This window comes from Lissotriton vulgaris, chromosome 3_1 (genome assembly GCF_964263255.1).
Source record: "Lissotriton vulgaris chromosome 3_1, aLisVul1.2, whole genome shotgun sequence".
Classification (NCBI taxonomy): domain Eukaryota; kingdom Metazoa; phylum Chordata; class Amphibia; order Caudata; family Salamandridae; genus Lissotriton; species Lissotriton vulgaris.
The window spans coordinates 391,923,325-391,944,162 of record NC_141689.1 but is presented as its reverse complement, the minus strand read 5'-3'; the positions used below and the strand labels follow the sequence as shown (position 1 = coordinate 391,944,162).

Sequence of the window (20,838 nt, the reverse complement as noted above, 5' to 3'; positions counted from 1 at the left end):
GCACCAAAGAACTAGAATGCTAGAACCGAGATATTTTCTCCTAGTGGAATGTCAGCACCGGCATTAAACAGTTTGTATATATTAAAGGGTTCATGTGACTTACTCTTATCTTAATTGTATGCTAATTATAATGTACATGACCAATTTGGGAAGTGCAAAAATCACTCAATATCAAAAGACACTATAATTCACAAATCCATGCCACGCAACAGCACAGCCGCTGCACGATACACCACTCAACAAGACATCATCCCACATGTCACTCAGCACAATCTAATATTAACCTAATTTCACACCATACTACATGTCACCTGAGTACGATTTCTTACCAAACCATGTACAGATCCAACTACACTACACACTATTAAACCACAGCACAGCAAACTAGATCTGACAATCAAACATGCTTGTCAACACATTGTCCTCATTACACTGTACCCCCAAGAGGAGTTATGAAATGTCCTCTGTTGGGATATAATACTCTTGTTGTCCCGAAACCATATGTCAGAGACCTAATTATAACTAAATCCAATGTTGGCCATTTGTGATATACTAAAATTGGTTGCATCACTTCTGACATTGGTGAGTGTATACAGCTTAGCAGAAGTAGTTGGTAAGGTCTAGCACACTGGTTTGGGCATGAAGGAGGCTGTGAGTAGTGCTAAAGTCTAGATTAATTTAAGGAATATTTAGGATATGCATCACACACAACCTAAGAGACAAGCTGACAATCATGGTATAATAATCACAAGATATAATGTCGAAAGGTGAAACAAAGACAGTAAAGTTCCCCAAAATTCTCTGTATTTCTGAAAGCTGTTCAAATTTAGGGCAATGCACTCAAAGCACCCCATGACTGGCAGTTTTCTATGTTAGGATATACTATAAATGTATATATTCATATTTTAAAAATATTCCCCGCCGTCAGAAACACAGCTGCTGGCCACTGGTGACATCATAATATGTCAGGTGGTCAGGAGACCGCAGCGGTATGGCATAGTATAGGCCTTAAGTCTCTTTGACCTCTGGCCTTAGATACTCTTCCTAGTCCTATCCTAAAAGTAAGGACCATGACTTCTTCGTTGATAAAGATTTTTCTCTTAGAAACAAGATCATCACAGTATTTTCCTTTTTACATCAATGTTATCTACAGTGAAAGACATCGTTTACTTATTCCTTCTGGGTAGAAAACAGTTGTGTTTGGGGCATATATCTAGTAGGCTGACTGTTTATAAATGTATTTTATTTGAGACTAGTCATTATCCCTTGCTAAATAAATTACAAAAGAGTATATTGGCCCATCTGGCCAGGAAGCTTACAAAATTCAACCTAATCTCAAAAGACAAAAGGGCAGGACTAGTGTCATGTTTCTTGGCGAGTAGCATTTTAAATGCTATGTACTGTCCACTAGGCTTCCCGTAGCAGGTCCTAGATGTGTTACGGAAAGGTTAAGTCCTTTCTAACAGTCCACATATCTTTAATTGAGTGGTCTGTCCCTCCTGCAAGAAACACACTTCAGGCATGCTAGGCTAGGGGGGTATTTCTTCTGGTCTTGCCCCCAAGCTCTAGAACTGTAATACTGTTAGCTGCACAACATCCATCTTAAAGGTTCCCAAATCCCAGCGTTTCTTCCAAATCACACTTATGTTATTTCTCATCTGGTATGTTTTAGACCGTGGCCTCCAATTATTCTAGCTCCAAGAAGCCAAATGGTAACTGTGCAGTCCATAAATTCCCTTTCTTGAACATGTTCCTTCTTTATATGAACGTTTCTTGATCTGAGTGCATCACAAGGAATTAGATAATCTGGACTAGATATATGACCAAGATGTCTCATGTAGGTTTTTAATGGTCTGGCTCTCAATGATCCATATGTAACAGTTTGATCATTATCTCACGTTATTACAAAGAATGGAACCCGTGTGCTATGTCAACCGCTGGATAATAAGAGTTTCCACAGGAGAGATGTGGTAAAGTGCAGCCTTCCATATTCATAGATGAAAGACTTAATGAAAAACTTTCATATTTTAAACCGATGATTTTCAGTCATACAGTCTTCACACCCTCGGGGTGAACTTGTACTTGTATGAGTCAACAATTCCTGGAAAAAGTTAGCATTATAAATACCTTAGTAAGCAGTGAGGGATACGAATAAATGCCATAAGGCCTGAAACCTTTACATTTTAAACCATTGATAGGGGGTGAGAATGATCAATTTGTGCTTTTTGATCACAAGAAGACACTAGGGCACTAGGGAAGGAGAGTATTACTGTTGCTCCATTGTCGCCTAAATTTAGGAAATAATGAACAAAAATGAAATAATGTATACTCGATTTAAACATAATTGAGAGTAGGGGGAAGTTTATTCAAACTTAGTGCTAAAGAACTGCCCACAGTAGGCTGGTTGGCATTTCATTTTTTCAAGACAGCACTATGCAATGTAAAAATTGATAGTGAACCAATGTAGAAGGTAAACTTGACCGAGGTGACACAATGCAGTTCCCTACTAGTACATATAACTACAGAAATCACAGTCTATGCAATCATAATATGCACTTCTATTACCTGCGCAATGTAGAAAAGATGTGCAGAGGAGATTTCACTTTCTTGTCAGTTATTTTCTTGTGCGGACAATTAATTTTTTCTTTACTTTGTTTCCACTGTTGTGTTACAAATGTCTGCATAATCCTGCAAATTAAAACACATCTTGGTTAATCTTCTATGGTCAGTACAACAAGTGTTCGGCAAAAAACTACCACACTGTTGGCCCGTGGTCTATGAAGAGAAAACTAGGTAGCTATTTAGTTGTGCTTCACAATCCTAGCAAACTGTATTTCCAAATTATTAGGAAAAAGTGATCTATGTATATTGTATGAGTAAGGAACTTAATGATGTATAATGTACCAGCATAGCATCTAGGATGTCTCTAATGCACAGGGTAACCTCAGAAATAGCATAGGTCTGGCAAGTAAGTAATCCTCTAACATTAAAGCTCAAACTGGTAAACCTCCTAGAAGGCTGGCAGGAGAGATGAGAATATAGCTGTCTAAGAGGAATCTTGCACCGTTGTTGCAGACTATAAGGTGAGGGAATTCCGTAATTTTTTACATTTCTTCCATAATGAAAATAATCATCCTAACAAAATCTGGTAGGCGAAAATATGGAGAAATATCAAAATGACAGATACCTTTCCCAAGAAAATGGCATCGTTTTATGGAAAAGGTATATGTCCATTTAACAAAAGGTTCAATGCAGTTTTAGAAGGAGGGGCGGCATTAGGGGTAGACAGAAAGGGGCTAAGAGAAACGAAAGAAGGAAGCGGGAGAGGAGCATAGGTGTAAGGAACATGAGATTGAGGTGCTGGGATAAGTCTCGTCCCCATTAAAGAGACAAAGAAAAATAAGAAACAGGAAGAAACAAATGTTTCTTTAAGAATGGTGTTCTCCAGTTTGGTTTCATCAACCTCGTGAAAAACCTTCATAAAGAAAAAATCGTCAATAAGGTTCCATGAAATACATTTATCAAAACAATTTTTTTCATTTGTGCTGTTTTTGTCTAGAACACATACAACCGTCCCTCATGGGGTCCTTAATGCACTACCTGATATACAGACCCACTTGGATAGATGTTTTATTGAAAAGTTTGTGGGACACGCGTCTGCTGGAAGATATGGTAAATTATACTTGGTTTTGGACTATATAATGTAATGCGCAGGACTTCAGTTGAGAGTTGTGAGGACTGAAGTGCTATAATCACATAGGAAACACACATAATCCTCATTGAAAAATTACATGCCAATGTTAAATGGTGGCTATAAGTCTATAGAAGTTACAAAGCACAACAATGGTTACATTGCATGGCAGACAGCAAGTTACATTTGCATTTAGCGTTCAATTTTGATCAGTTAATTTGTAGAAGAGAAAATAATAGCCAGAAAAGAGGTCTACAATGTATACTAAACAAGCTTTGGCGAACTTAGGTTTTGCTTTCGTAAACGACACGCACAGAGAGGCACATATAAAACGGAAGCATCGTAAGAGGGACAAATGCATGCATACATGCAGCTAGAGCCACAAATCCATACACATGTATAAAATATATACAATGGTTGTAGACACTAACATAAAGCTACATAATGTAGATAAAGAAACCCATGCACACAGACTGTAGACGTACAGGCACGTATAAACACATAGACTAAATATATGCAAAGAATGAGCCACAAACAACCGGCACAGAGGCGTACATAGTGTAATGTAGTTAGGTTTTTTTAGAGCATCACAACACTAGACATGTGGTGTGGCCTAGAAATGATGAGATGCCAGACATAGGTTAAGTTGCTCTCTCGTCCTCTGGGGGAACATCCCTAAACATTACATTCCTCCTTCATTTTGAAATAACCACAAACATAAAAGTTACACATTAACAACACAACAGTCACAACTGCTTAATGTCACAGGTAATGAAAGTCACCACACAGGGACTTCTGTACTGCAACAATTTCCCAGGAAACGTTTACCGGGACCAGGGCTCTTCTCAGGACAGACACCAACACAACATGGTCTTTCAAGCGAGATGAGGGGGCCGGATTACTCCTCAGGCGATACCGGGTGCGATTATCAGACCTTCTGGGCACAGCTGGAGACACAGAACTCTCCCGCTCAGCAGCACTTTTATCTGGTTTGTTCGCCTCCATTTCCTCTCCCATTGTCTCTAGAGAGTCACTAGACAACACATCAGCCACGGACATTCACATCCAGCTCAGGACTTGCAGCGCAAGGTGCGTAGAATCTTTTGAAGTATGAAATGTTTATAGACACTTCCTCTGCGCCTCGTATGGCAGTCACTTTTGTGCCATGAACGTAAGTAACTCTCCACAGAGATTGTTCAGAATGCAACCTGAACTTACAGCTGGGAAACCGGTCCTTCACTAAAACCAAATCGCCCACTTGAAGAACCTTCTTGGCTCAGCTATGTTGACTGGTCTGAGCATTGACATTTTGACGTTTGGCCAGGACACGTTGATTATCACTCGGACTAGGAAGCCACTCCGGATGATGGGGAATAGAATCCTTCACTACTTGACCCATAATCAGATGTCCTGGGGCTTGCCCTGTGGTGGAATCAGGCGTCTGGTGATATTCACAGAGGAAGGAATATATATAGGGCTGTTGATTGGCATGTGCAATTCTCCGTTTGCCTGCGACCAGGAAGAGGTGACTCTCCAGTGGACAATGTGCACAGACTTGAAGTACTCGGTCACCTCTTGACCATGAAGCAGCATACCATTGTCAGTTCGCACTTCTCGTATAATCTGTGTGTGGCCATGGTCTTCTCCAACTTTGGCAATACTTCATGAGCACCTTGTGACTCAATAATTTCTAGTTCGGGGTATTTAGAATAATCATCAATGATCACCACAGCATACCGTCCATTCGGTAGATTTCTGAAATTCAAGCTGGCAAATACCCATACTGTTGGGTTCGCTTTCCGTTATGACTGGGGCTGGAGCTGGGGTTCAGCTGGTGACTTGAAACTGTGGACAGGATCTCACCAGGGTTCTACCTTCTCATCCATCAGCGGAAACCACACCTTCATGCACAACCAGTTCTTTGTTTTGACCATTCCCTGATGGCCAGCATGAGCGAGTAGCACTACTTGATCAGTGAGGCTAGTGGAGATGACTAGCCTGTGCCCTCACAGGAGACGTCCGTCAGGGTATGCAACAAGCTTGTGCTGAGCATTGTGGAAACTCCCCCGTAGGCATGGAGGCTCAGACGTTCACTGGTCCCACCTTTATTTGAAGCGATGCCACTGATTATCTCGGACCACTGCCAGTGCTTGCTGCAAACATTCATCATGGTCGGTGGCCTTTCAAATCTGGTCTATTGAGATCGTTAGGGGCTGAGACTGGTCAGATAGGTACCATACATATTCTTCAGTCTTAGTGGCTTCTTCTTCTTCTCCCGGGGTGGCAGCTAGGTGATGCCTAGAGATAGATAGTCCACAGGGTTCTTGGTGCTGGCCGATATGCCACCTGGAAATTGTACTCTTGTAGCTGAAGCATCCATTTTTCATTGCGCGGTGGGGGTTTTGAGGCAGTTTCTCAGATCAGTGGAATGAGAGGTTTGTGATCCGTGGGGACCACAAACAGCTGGCCGTACGCATACAAATAGAAATGTCTACACCCTCAATGTATAGCGACTGCTTCCTTCTCAATCTGTGAGTGCTGTTGCTCCCTATCCATGAGGGACTACCTCACAAGAGCTACTGCGGCCCATTGCCTACTCTCTTGTCATTGTATTAGGACAGCTCCTAGTACCATGGGAACGGCATCCACCCCAATGGTGGTTTCCTTTTGCGGATCAAAATACATCAGCGTGGTGTCAGCCGAACGAGCTGCATTGTGCATGGTCTCAGCTGAAAAGTTTGCTCCTCTTCTTCTCCTCAATGCCATAGGGTGTATGACTTTTTGAGCTCTTGCAGGGGTTGTGTCAGGGTGGGGAAATCCAGGATAAGCCGGTCACAGTACCTTGATCATGCCCAGAAAACTGCAGACTTCAGATATGCTGGCTGGAGGGACTGCTTCCTTGATGTCCTTGACTTTGTGAGGTCCTGGAGCAACACCTTCAGATGAAAAGGTGTATCCAAAGAAACGTAAGCGTTGCTTCAAGAACTCGCTTCTTCCTTGATGAAGGGTGGGTACTGAGTCCTTGATCCTTTGGAGGATACTCCTTAGTCGATCATTGTGTTCTGGCATAGATCTAGCATATACCAAGATGTAATCGCTGTTATTTATTTTTTCTAGGGAGAACAACCAGTAGCTCTTGTATCATGTTTTGAAACACGTCAGTAGCACTGGAGATGCTGAAGTTTAATCAGCGATAATGTTGCAGACCCACATGGGTTGAAAAAGTTGTGATGTACCTTGATCTTTCTGTTACCTTGAGCTGATGGTAACCAGATCAAAGGTCGACTTTAGAAAACCAGCATGCATTACTCAGCTCTTCTAATAGGTCGTCAACGGTGGGGGAAGCTGCCTTTCTCTTTTGATTGCTACATTTGGCAGCCTTATGTCCACGCATATGAGCATGTCACCAGGTTACTTTGGTTTTCTAGTCACAACAATAGGAGACACCCATGGGGTTGGCGCCAACACTTTTTTTATGATTCCAGCTGCTTCCAGCTTCTCTAGCTCCTTTTCAACTTGGGGCCTCAGATGGAATACTATCCTCCGGGATCACAGGGTAACAGGCTGTACTGAGCGGTCAATATGAAGCTTAATTTCTCTTTGAGACACTCTATGCCTTCAAACACTTCAGGAAAGTCTTCTAAGATGTGTAACACTTCTTCCTTGTGCACTCCTAAGACAAAATTGACAGATCCCAGTGTCTTCGCCATATGGATCCCCAGCAACAGGCCGTGGCCTTCTTCTGTGACGTACGCAAGAGAGTCGAGAGACTGTGCTTCATGTGTAATGGGTGTGCGGAATTTCCTTCTGATGACAAGGGGTTTGCTCTGTCCATATGCAAAGACTTTAATCACTGTTTTGCTGAGACACGGCAGGGGTTATAGCATCTAGCTTCGGCAGATAGCAGGTTGATTGATGCATCTGTGTCTACAGTGGCAAGCACGGGATTAGCTCCTACTTGTATCTGGCATTGGGGAAGATGGCACTGAGTTTACTTCGCTGTTCCTAAGGGGAACACCGAGTAAACAATGTGTTCAGACTCCTCATTGCCATACACGTGCTGCCTGGTTCTTGCACTTCCATCACTGTGTTGACAGTTGCTCAAGGCATCAGCCTTTTGCTTGAGCGACATACTTTAGCAAAATTATTGTGTTTTCAGCACATTGCACACTTTTTTCCTCTCGTGGGGAAGTTGTTTGGGCCATGTATGGGGTCACCGCAATACCCACAATACCTGCAATACCCACAGGGTTTAGATGCAGAACTTCCAGTTTTGGGTCTTCTGGGTGACGGTGTAGACATGACGGCTTTGACTGGGTATGACTTCACATTCTTTTGGAGCTCAGCTTCCATGTGAGAAGCACAAGCTTTGGACAGTTCTTTGGTCTTGCCCTTCATCAAAATGTCTTCAAGGAATTTTCTGGATTCTTCTAGGATGGGCTCTCTTAATTTCGCCGATATACAGACCTCAAATTTTGTCACCCTCATTGGCGAACCCACACAAGCTTGCAGGTTCCTTCACCCTGGTGTAGAACATGCCAGTGGAGTATTCAGCTTGTTGTCTGACAGAAAATTAAATGCTCATAGTCCTGTTTAGCCATGGATTTAAAGTACACACTCACTGCTCTCATGAGGGTCCTGTGCAACTTTGGAGTTGATTCGGGGAACGTCTTAGAGATTAATTGAAGGGCCTTGCCTCCGAGGTGTAGTACCATGGCTAATTTCCTAGCATCATCAACTTCGGTTGCCTGAAAATATAGTTCCACTCTCTCTATCCAGTCTTTCCATCTGGACGCTTGCGCCAATGGGGCACCTTCAATGATGAAGGGCTTGATGGTAGGGATGTTGGACACTGTAGCACACTTTGAGCTGTGCTGTATTGCTCGTTGATAACGCTGGTGACATGCTGGGGGCTTCTCTCTGCCCTACTGGGTTATCATCTGAGATAGACCTGGTCAGCACAGTTACTATTCACTTTTTTTGTTTTAGATCTCTGTTTACAGGCCTCTTTTCACCCTAAGACTGTGAGGCAGGTATTTGTAGGGCAGCTCCACTTTTTATACACCATACGCCAGACAGAAGGCAGACAGAAGGCTGGCAGATGTGAGGGCTTCCCAGGGAACCATGCACTCAGTTTTTGCCCCCACTTTGTCCCTAGTAGTAAGACTTGTGAGAGCTGGAGCAGCAGCAGTCTTTCACAGTGCCCTACCAATTTCAGCCCCTTGACTGCTAATGACATTCCGTCGGTCCAGTTGCACCGTCCACGCAGACGAAATCTCTTCCGCGCACTGGGCCCTGACAGGCCATTGATTCTGCAGCATTGTCTGTATAGAGGGGGCATAAGGGCAGCTGGCATGTGCCGGCAGGCTCTTCCAGTGGTGCGAGTCCTTCAGTGGCGTGCCCCATGCAGCCACCGACCACGGGCACGCTAACACCAGGCGATGCTGACGGAGAGCGCAGCCACCCTCGCCGCCAATTTGTAATGGCATGGGGTTTTTGTGAGAGTTTCACGACTCTAGACATGTGATGTGGCCTAGAAATAAATGGCGCCATAGATAGGTTAGGTTGCTCTCTCGTCCTCTGGGGGGTCCGCCCTAAAGACCACAACCAAGAGTACAGAGTTTTATTTCGTTAGCCCATGTGACTCAGCAGGTTATAACCACCCCGTCCTGCGGAGCAGGAGAAATACAACACCCACCCCTGCGAGGCAACACACAGTAAACATTTCCACGCACTGGTCACATCTCTGGTGCAACATTACACATAGATGAATGAAGTGTGTGCATGGATCATCAGTGAATAAAGGTCATAGATTGAGTTAAAATAGACTGTACAGAGATCAGGTGGTCTGTTTGTTGAATGCAGGCCCAAAAGTATTTATCAATGGCCATAACAGGTCTGCAAACGAACACCTGTAAAATATTTTACCACAACAGGAAAAGATAACAGCCAGGGTACAGAAATAAATGACTCCTCTGTGAGAAAAAACAAAAACTTATGGAAACTAAAGCATACGTGCTCTACTGCTGCATTAAAATGCACACATAAATGTTAGCAAATGCCTAACCCCCTTTCATCTAAATTAACCAGTATAAGGAAAAATCCAGATTTTGATGGTGCAACATTTAAAATCCATTTATTGTGCATGCCCTCAAAGTTGACCAACGACAAAGATTACAATTTTACATCCCTCCCGTAAGTATCTTCTTGGCACAGCAGTAGGACGGCAAAGACGACACTAAATCACCACTGAGCCAAAACTGAAAAAGCAAAAGTCATGATCTTGTCATCAATCCATACAAGCATCACAAAAGTGAAGAATATTTGGCTGGAGAACTACAGTGTAACAGAGTTAGCAGTCTAGTAGTTGGGTGGGTGGAGTTAGCCGGGGCCAGGGGAAGAGGAGGAGTGTAGGCAGGAAAGGGGCAGATAGAATAGGGACAGAGAAGGATCCAGTGAATAAAGCTCCTTGAAATATAAAGAAGTGTCTGTCTTTCTTTGGTCAAGATACGACAACTGGCGACGAGGGTGGGATGCGCAGCCTGCTCTCCCTGAACCCTGGAAACAGCGTCCTGTCCCTGGGGCATCGTCTGAAGAACAGTCGCGGTTGCGACATATGTGCCCCGAGGAAACTGCAGCCTAAAAGAAGAGGCCAGCAGCCAGTGTCCCAGCTCCGCGATTCAGCGATCGTGTGGAGCCGTGTGAGAGGAGCGCGGTCGAGCGCTAAATGAAATCTTAAACCCGGCGCCGTTTCGCGCCCAAAAGTGAAAGTGAGCCCGGGAGCCATGCAAGGCTAATGAAGAAACTGGGAGCCCACCTCAGACTTCCTGAAGAGCCCTGAAGGCTGAGACCGTCTGGAGCAGTGTGAAGAGCCGTGGGGAAGTTTAGAAACCCCGGGCCGAGATTGCCGAAAGTCGGAGCTCACCCCCGATGCATGAGGAACGGCATACTGACAATTGAAAGAAATCGGGAGCTGACCCCAACCCTACCTGAAGGTGCAAGTGGACAAGAAGCACAAGAGAGACTGAGGGAGACCTGTTGCCTGCAAGGAAAGCTGCCGGTGAGTGCCATGTGAGCCCTGTGAGCCTGGAAATCGAATGCAGCCCCAAACTTCGTGGTGAATGGGAGTTTCAAGTGAGCGGTCAGGCAACCTAAAAGGACATCCCTGTGCAATTCGGGAGCGGCCATTTTGAAGTCAGGCGCTCCAGTGACAAACAAGCATTGATGCACATGAACAGTTGAAAATAAACAAGCACATGTTAAAGCAAGCAAGAAATAATAAACAAGCATAAGCCAAAGCAAGCAAGAAATAATAAACAAGCATAAGCCAAAGCAAGTAAGAAATAACAAACAAGCACGAGTACATGCAAATAAGAAACAATAAGCCAGCACAAGCCAAAGTACAGGTGAAATAGTAAACAAACACGTGCCAAGCCAAAAAAAAAGAAAAGACGTGCTAACACAATGGTGACTCCGAACACCTCCCCACAACGAAACAAAGTCAAACCAATCATCACGGGGGTGTCACATCTGCGGCCTCCAGAACCCTTAACTCTGACCACTGGAGGGAGCATGGGCCCCAGATGGCAGGAGTGGTTTGAGGATTTTGAGGACTACATTAAGGGATCAAAGGTGACAGCAGATGAGGAAAAATTGATTGCCCTCCGCAATCTTGCGGGCCGAGAAATTAGTAAAATAATCAAAGACCTTCCTCCTGCGGACGCAGGAACCTATGACAAGGTGCGTGAAGCCCTAAACAAGAAATTCCTCCACAAAAGGAATGTCGATTATGAACGACATGCATTTCATCAGGCACGTCAAGGAAAAGAAGAAGCAATGAGCACATTTATTACCAGACTGCGTCGATTATCGAGACACTGTGAGTTTGACACCTTTTCAACAGACGCTGCCATTAAATCACAAATCATTGATGGATGCCACTCTGAGACACTCCGGAGGCGGCTGCTGAGGAAACATCATGAGTTAGATGACATTGAAGAAATGACTCGCGTCTATGACCAGGCGGAAGAACATGCTAAGAGCATTGAGACTGGACGGAATGTAAGCCAAGAACAGGTGTGTCGAGTACAGGCCAGAAGCAGCAGTCGTCAAAGCTCAAGGGAGAAACAGTGGAGGCCTTGGCTGTCGTCCCGCCAACGACACATTGAGCATAGGAGGCGTGACCCAGGTCAAAGGGAAAGGAAACCAGAGAGAACAAAAAGGTGCTATAGATGCGGATACGACTATCCACATGTCGATGCATGCCCTGCCATGGGTCAGCGATGCCGAAGATGTGGGCGGACGAATCACTTCGAGGCGATGTGTGGGGAATATCAAAAGGAGAGACAGAGTGGAACAATGTGGCCATCTCGCTCCGACACCAGAAAACATCACATAAAAGCAGTCCAGGACAGGCCGAAATCATCCTTGGGCTCGTCACATTCCAGTCGGGAATCACGAAGATCTCAGTGGACACGGAGATCGTCATTCTGAGACTCTAGATCAACATCCAGAGATTCTGAATATACAGTTGAATATGCGAACATGATTGCGGACCCTGACCAACTCAAGAAATATTCCCGTTTAGACATCAGTGTGGGGAATCATGAAACCAAATTTGTATTAGACAGCGGAGCTTTGCTGAATTACATTCCTGTCACTGAATATGAGACGATGAAGCTACCCTTGACTCCTGCACATGTCCGGGTATTCACCTGGATGTCCAAGAAGCCACTTCCCTGCTTGGGGAAGTTTCCAACAACACTCAGACACAAAACCTTGTCCATACCAGCTTTCATTCATGTTATTGAAGGCCCAGAGGCCGACTGTCTGCTCAGCCTACCTACTGCAGAGCGCCTCCGACTTGTTGAGATTCTCTATAGGGTCAGCGATGATCCGGACATTATCCATAAATTCCCAAAGTTATTCCACGGATCAGGGAAAATGAAGGGGTGCCAAATTCGCCTTCACATAAATGAACAAATCAGACCGGTGGTGCAACATCCCCAACGTGTACCGTTTCACCTCCAGCAGGCTGTAGAGGATGAACTTCAAGAACTTTTATCTGCAGACATCATTGAAAGGACTGACGGTCCAACTCCCTGGGTGTCGCCGGTAGTCATCGTACCGAAAAAAGGCACTTCTGGCAAAGTGAGGTTGTGTGTCGACATGCGGCTCCCCAACACAGCCATTGAGAGGGAGCGTCACCCTGGGCCACATCTCAGCGACATGATCTCTGCATTGGATGGAGCGAGGGTATTCTCAAAGCTCGATTTGAACAAGGGATACCACCAGCTGGAGGTGCATGTCAAATCTCGTTACATCACTACGTTCGCAACCCACCTTGGACTATTTAGGTACAAACGACTAAGCTTTGGTATTTCCTCGGCTGCAGAAATCTTTCAGGAGGCAATTCGACAGATCATTCACCATGTCCCCAACACCTTAAATTACAGTGACGACATCCTTGTGTATGGATCTAACATTCAGGAGCATGACAAGGCTCTAGATCGGGTGTGCCATGCCCTGCTCAAAGCCAATTTGACACTCAACAAAGACAAGTTTTTCGGTCACATATTCTCCGGTGCCGGGATGAAGCCCGACCCGGAAAAGGTAACTGCTCTGAATGAGACCAAGAGCCCTCAAGATGTTAGCGACTTGAGGTCATTCCTGGGCATGGCCAGCTATTGTGCTTGCTACATAAAAGATTATGCAACTATTAGCCATCCGCTTCGGACTCTCACAAAACAAGGTCAACCGTTTGTTTGGTCCCCCCCAGTGTGAACAGGCTTTCAGGGAAATCCAGCAGGCGGTGGAGTCTGCCGGTAATCTATCATACTTTAGTCCTCACAGGAAAACTGAGATAACAGTGGATGCCAGCCCCGTGGGTTTGGGTGCGATTCTGGCGCAGTATGAAAATGACTCTGATCAAAGACGTATTGTTGCCTATGCCAGTCGCAGCCTTTCAGATCCTGAAAAAGCATATTCTCAACCCGAGAAGGAGAGTCTTGCGGTCGTATGGGCGTGTGAACATTTTCATGTCTTTATTTATGGCAAGCACTTTACCATGATCACTGATCACCAGGCGCTGGTCACAATCTTTGGCAACCCGAGATCCAAGATGCCACAGAGGATTGAACTATGGGGTCTGAGGTTACAAGAATATACATTTACAATAATACATAAGCCCGGGAAATCAGAGAACCCAGCCGACTACATGTCGCGGCACCCACAAGCATCGTCTGAGTCCAAGTTCTCCATTGCAGAGGAGTATATCCACTTCGTGGTGGATCAAGCGCAGCCACCAGCCATTCCTGTGGAAGTCATTCAGGAAGCCACTGCACAAGATGTCATTCTACAGAAGTTGCTACGTCAGCTCCAGACAAACAGGTGGAGACACGAAAGTGAAGAAGAAGCCGGTGATCCGACTGACAGGCAAGAAATGCAAGCTTTTCGACATGTCTGTGATTAACTTTCTGCTACCACAGATGGGTTGTTACTGCGAGATCAGCAGATTGTTATCCCAAAGCAACTACGACAGGGTGTTGTCAACCTTGCTCATGAAGGTCACAGAGGAGTGTTGTCAACAAAATGAGCTCTCCGGGAACGGGTGTGGTTTCCCCTCCTTGATCAGATGGTAGAGCTAACCCTGAAGGACTGCCCCCAGTGTCAGCTAGTCAATCGTGGAGATCCTCCTGCTCCATTGAAAAATGACCACACTACCGAGTGGGGTGTGGCAAGAATTCGCCATGGATTTTTATGGACCTCTGCAATCAGGCAAATTTGTCTTGGCTATAATTGACGAATACTCACAGTTCCCCATTGCTCAATTTGTGTCATCAACAAGTGCTTCCAGCACCCTCACCATGTTGGATGAAGTGTTTGCGGCATGGGGTGTTCCCAAAGAACAGATAATGGCCCTCCTTTCAATGGACACGAGTTCAGTGCCTTTGCAAAGCATTTGAATTTCAAACATAGGAAAGTCACACCTCTATGGCAGTAGGCCAATGGCACCATTGAACAGTTCATGGCCACACTTAAAAAGACTTTTCAACAAGCCACCACTGAGAAAAAGGACTTGCAAGTGGCTCTCAACGAGGTTCTCAGGGCATATAGAACGACCCCTCATTCCACCACTGGAAAATGTCCTGCCACACTGATGCTAGGGCGACCCATAAGGACATGCATACCGACCTGGGAAGGAGCTCTACAAGCGGTGTCCCCTCTCCGTATTCATCAAGAGGTGGTGGTGGCGGACAGTCACGGCAAAGACAAAATGAAATCATGTGCGGATGCAAGAAGGAGAGCGAGATCACCATCTCTACACGAAGGAGACTGTGTTATTGTCAAACAAGACCAACAAAGAAAGACAACATTGCCGTTTCCGAACGGAACCTTTACTGATTACTCAGCAGAAGGGCACCATGATAATGGCGGAGTCCGATCATCGACGAATCACCAGGAATGTGTCACATTTTAAGAAGTGTACTCCGGACATGAGAGAAGCTCTCACAAAGATGACTGAAACGCCGGTCAATGAAGGACATGATCGATCTCATCAAGAGAGTGTGAGTCAGACAAGAGATCCTCAAGTGGACTCTGGGACTGATACTGGAATCGTGTCCCTGCGATCCAGCCGAGACATTCAACGTCCAAGAAGACTCATTGAAGAAATTTGAGCCAGTCTGTTATTTTGTTTGTTTGTTAAGAAAGGGGGAGATGTAACAGAGTTAGCAGTCTAGTAGTTGGGTGGGTGGAGTTAGCCAGGGCCAGGGGAAGAGGAGGAGTGTAGGCAGGAAAGGGGCAGATAGAATAGGGACAGGGACAGAGAAGGATGCAGTGAATAAAGCTCCTTGAAATATAAAGAAGTGTCTGTCTTTCTTTGGTCAAGATACGACATACAGTAAAAGTGGACTTGGCTTCGATAATAGATAACAGGAAGCCAATCAGCTGTGCTAAGTTTCCAAGCTGCTCCAGAAAATATGGACGCAAAAAATGATTGTGAGAAATAGGTATTGTCTGCAATTTACAGATGATATTCGCATTTATTTGAAGATAAGAATAAGACAATTATATACAGGTTTATAAGAGGTCTGTGTTTTTCTAGTAGCAAAAGACATTGCATTTACCAGGTTGCAAATTCACGGACAACAATGCAAAGGCAAAATTACAAAGTTTTTAGGAAGACGACGTTTGAGATTGCTCTTAGAACACAGTGCTGAATTCTCAGTAATTAAAATACCATATCCATAACTCATCGATTCTCATAAATAGTATATCAATTGTGTTCAGACTCAACACAACTCTACTACAATCAAGAAAATAAAGGAAAACGATTAAAGGAAAAATATATTCTGGCTGTGGGCCCTGATTGCCGCAATGTGCGTGTAATTAAGAGTCTCCTGCATAAGCTTATATTTGGATTTATATATAGGAATTCAAAGTTCACGATTTTATACCTTAAGACGAAGAGTAGAGTAGTGAAAGTAGACCAAGAACAGTGTTATAAACATTCCCAGGGAATGATGGTCAAAAAGTACGGTGTTCTGGTTTGAATTGCCTACAAAGCTTTTTACGAATACATTGCTTTAAACCCAGACACCTATCATTTATTTCGCAAAACAACTTGGAGAGGTAGAACAAAAGAAGACGGTCAGGAACAAAAATAATGTCTGACAATGTGAAAATTAGCACCTCTAAGGTTTGTTTAATAAAACCCTCACACACCAACCTGGTTGGTGTCATGCTTCATCATCGGGCTCCAGCCAGGCGGCCGAATGCCACCTGGCTGTGCTTCAACACCTGAATTACAGTGGAGCAGGTTTTTTTGAGGTGATGTGATGGGCGACTAAGTGTATGTATTTATCATTAGAAATACCTCCAGAATACTGTCAAATGATTTATTCTCGGAGTTCTGGGGTATGGTTAAAATTGATAGAGAGTGGATGATTTCTTACAGGCACTATGTGTAGCTGTATGTATCATCAGATGGTCGACATGTTTCAGCCTCTGGGAAAAATATATCGGGCTTTCTTCAGGACCTCTCAAAAACAGTGTGAATAAGTGAGAATAAAGTGAGTGATAAAAAATTATCACATGTATTGCATATTTACATTCACGCTAAGGAATGTGTGTCATGCCGAGAGGACCGCCCGTTTTGTTGGCCTCTCAAAAATACCTTTAAAGGAAAATACATTATGGAATACTGGTATTAGATATATGTTTCCAGCGTAGGCTATACTTAAGCCTATATTCCCCAGTGCTGGATGGTGATATCCATTGTGCAATATCTGTCATGCTGTGAATATCGACAGTACTGGTGAATAGTACGTGGTTGTCGAGTGGTCAGATGGACGCATGAAGTATGCCTTTACCATGCAAAAAAACACACAACCAATACATTCAAATCACAACATAGGATTGGTGCCTATGTTATTAATGAATACTTTGTGGCGTGGGTAACAGTGTGGGCCTATTGTTGTAAAAGGTAACACATGTGATAGATCAAGGGTAAATCAACTGAAACCTAGTTGATTTTGTGCAAAACTGATCATGCACATTTTTACTTTAGTTAGCATACAAACATTCATAAAGCATTGATTACTGTCAACAACCGGGATATATACTTTTATCCAGAATTCGAATTTCTAATCTTGGTCCCAGGATGCGGGGGTATTTTGTATTGCCTCTCTCAGATCACGATCTGAAAGTATACAGGATTACAAGAAATGGGAAGTTTGTCTAAACGATTTACGGAGAGAAATATAGTGGCATTCTGAGTGAAACGAGCATGGTGGTAAAAGACCGCCGCGCTCATGGTTTTTTTCTTACTTGGTAAATCCGAGTATTCCGCCGTTACACCTAGTATGTGTGTCCCCGGGACAAAGGCTGGCGGCGAATTGCCGTTTTGTGGCTGTATATACGGGAGCTTGAAGCCACCCGCATTTCCGGGTCTCACAGGCGCGTCATTACGTTCGGGCGTTTCCGCTGTCACGTGGGGGCGTGCCCGGGTCTGCGTGAGGACTGCATCGGCATGAATGGCATAAAAGGAGGATATTAGCGGCCATATTGAAATGGGTTTCTTTAGATGTGTATGGAACCCAAACCACTAAAAGATTGTTTAGATGAATCACTTGGGCCATGTTAGAGACTAAGTTAAATTATTATTAGCGAAAGATGGCAATAAAGAAATAAAGGAGTATACCATAAAAAGTGCATTTAGATTTTGTAAAGAGGCATTTATTGCTAATTCAAATATTTAATCTTAGTGGCGAGGTCAAATATTTGTTACTAGGTCAAATATTTAATCTTAATGGCGAAAATGGCCCTATTAGGCAGAAGTATAACGGTTAGGTACAGAAAGGGTGGGACCGTGGTCCTGCTACTCAGAAGTTCCTGCATACAGTGCAGGTAGGGTAGACTAGGGTGTTCACTTAGGTGTACATTAAGCTATGATGTAGCTGCCTGACAGTGACAAGGAAGCATAATAATATTATAATTTAAGGGGAATTGTATATTTCCGACACTCTAATGAGTAAATCTTATGTATACTTCAGACACGCTAATGAATCAGATTCTTGGAATGATGTTAAGTCTTATGAGCGAATAAGGGAATTCCAAGGAATATTATCATTTAGGCCGGTGATATGCGTTGACAAACGATATATCCACCTTTGTTCTTTGTCCAACAAGGCTTGTTGGATATTGTTGGTACTGCGAGGTAACTGTTCAATGACAACCCACTGCATGTCATTAGGGGTGTGATTCAATTCCAGGTAGTGATTTGTCATGCGACAAATGTTGCCTTTACATCGGATATTACTTCTGTGTTCTACAATTCTCGTCTTGACTTTGCGGCTCGTCATGCCCACATACCTTAGATTGCATGGGCAGGTGATTAAGTAAACCACATTCTGCGAATTGCAATTAGTGTGATTGCGCATCTCACAGACTTTACCAATCTCCAAGTTGAGTGTTTTTGTGGTCGTGGTCCAATGGCATACACTGCAGTCTCCACAATGATGATGTCCTGTAATTTTTGGTAGGCCCCATGTGCTGGTTATTGTGTTGGCTTCATGCTGGGGTTGTGGCGAACTAGTATGGACCAAGGTGTCCTTCAGACTTCTACCTTTCCGGTATGAGAACAGGGGTTTTTCCCAATTAAGTTTCCCAGAATTAAGTATTGACCAGCGTTTTTGGACTATGTTGGCTATCTGATTTGACACCGGGTTGTATGTTGTTACACAAGTTAGTGGAATTATTTCAGTTCCAGGTTTTTTGGGTTCCAACATGCCTTCACGGTTTTGGTTCCTTGCTCTTTTTTCGGCTTTTCTGGTAATTTTCTCCGGATAACCTCGATGGCTGAGTTTAGTGGAAAGTGCTTGGTTTTTGTAGTCCTGTAGAGTGCAGCAATTTCGGCGCAGGCTCAGGTACTGCCCATAGGGAAGGTTCTCTCTTAATGGGCGGGGATTAAAACTGGTATAATGGAGTAATGAATTTTTGCAGTTGGCTTGAAATGAGTTTTTGTTGCCAGTTTCCCATTCTCATGAGTAATATCCAAATCCAGGAAGGTCATTGTGCTCTTGCTGATGGAGTTAGTGAATTTCAAATTGGGATCACAACCGTTAATCCAGTTAAGAAAGGTTTGCAATGATTCCATAGTACCTTCCCAGATAAGGAAAACGTCGTCAATATATCTTTTGTAAAATTGGATTTTGTTCATGATGTGAGGATTGGAAAGTAGAAATCTTTTTTCAAAACTGTAGACATATAGGACTGCCACGCTAGGAGCGAATGTGATTCCCATTGAAGTACCAAAGGTTTGTTGGTACTTTTGGCCTTCAAATTCAAAGTAATTTTGTTTTAATGCAAGTTCAGCAAACTTCAGTATGAGGGTCTTAGGCGTGTTATAGGACCAATCACTGGTATCCAGAGCTTCTCTCAAAACCCCTAGTGTGTCATCTTGGGGGAGACTCGTGTATAAACTTTCTATGTCTAGACTCACTAGAAAGCATTTGCTGGGATCAAAAGTGAGATCTTCGATGTGTCCTAAGAGGTCGGTGGTGTCCCTTATGTATGTACTTGTACCCTGGACTATGGGTTTCAGATAGAAGTCGCAAAAATTAGATAGAGGTTCTAAAACAGAACCAATCCCTGAAACAATGGGACGACCGGGAGGTGGAATCCGGTTCTTTTGCATCTTGGGAATTGTGAAAAAGTAAGGTACTTTTTCTTGTGTTGTAGTTAGGTATTGTGATTCTTTTTTACTGATGTGTCCTCAATTCTCGTCTTGACTTTGGGCATGTGTGTGCCTCACATGCCACCTTAAGAAATGACAATTTTTGTTTTTTTTAAAGAATTCGCATGTTGGTGGTTATTTGCGATTTCTAAACCAAAAATCTCAAATTGAAATTGCTACATACATAGCATTTAAGGAATCGCAAAAATTGCGATTCCTTAAATGCTATGGCAAAATAAGGAATCGCAATTTTTTTGCGATTCCTTAAATTGCGATTTTTTCATACATTCCAAATCATCCTAAAAGGCCGTTTGCGAGTCGCAAAGCCGAAATTCTGTGAATTTCGGCCTTTGCGAGTCGCAAAAGCCTTGATACATCTGCCCCTTTATCTTCGTTAGGGTAATCTCTATTTCATTTTAAACTAGAAATTGATATTTCTTAACACACACATTACTCTATGGTGAATTTTCTTGGGCATGCATTAGCTTGTAGGTACGAAATGCAATGCTGAGTCTACATGCAACCTGTGTTTTCTGTTTTATGTAACATTTTATGTAACATTTGTAAAAAAAACTTGCTAATTTCTTGGACGTCTTACATGTATAGGCTATGGTTTGTTGTTTTAGGATTTTTTTAAACAGTGTGTTGTCTAGTTGTTTAGACGATGACGCCCAACTGCCTGGGCAAGTGCGGGTGATGTGGTCCCTTGGTAAGAATTTCTTTCTATTTTCCATAATATAATAATCAAGCTAATCTCTTTTACGTATTTAAAATGATTTCAAAAGAAATATGAAAAACTATAGGTACATTATAAGAGACATGCATTTTCTCAACTTACTTTTTTAGTTGATGTCCCAACCCAAATCTTTCCTTTGTCGAGATCTGGAAAACATCCACGGTGGGCACTGCA

The 20,838-nt window shown here is 43.6% G+C and overlaps 1 protein-coding gene across 2 annotated transcripts in view; it reads right to left on the bottom strand.

Annotated features, from left to right (window-relative positions):
- The window catches only part of PARP8 (poly(ADP-ribose) polymerase family member 8), a 670,996-nt gene that overhangs the window by 221,132 nt on the left and 429,026 nt on the right, over positions 1-20,838 (bottom strand). For both annotated transcript variants that reach the window (XM_086960612.1, XM_086960613.1), the window contains 2 exons: positions 20,767-20,833; positions 2,566-2,688 (listed from right to left, as the gene is read on the bottom strand). In XM_086960612.1, the coding sequence (XP_086816738.1) occupies positions 2,566-2,688; positions 20,767-20,833 (190 nt within the window). The remainder of the gene's footprint in view (positions 1-2,565; positions 2,689-20,766; positions 20,834-20,838) is intronic.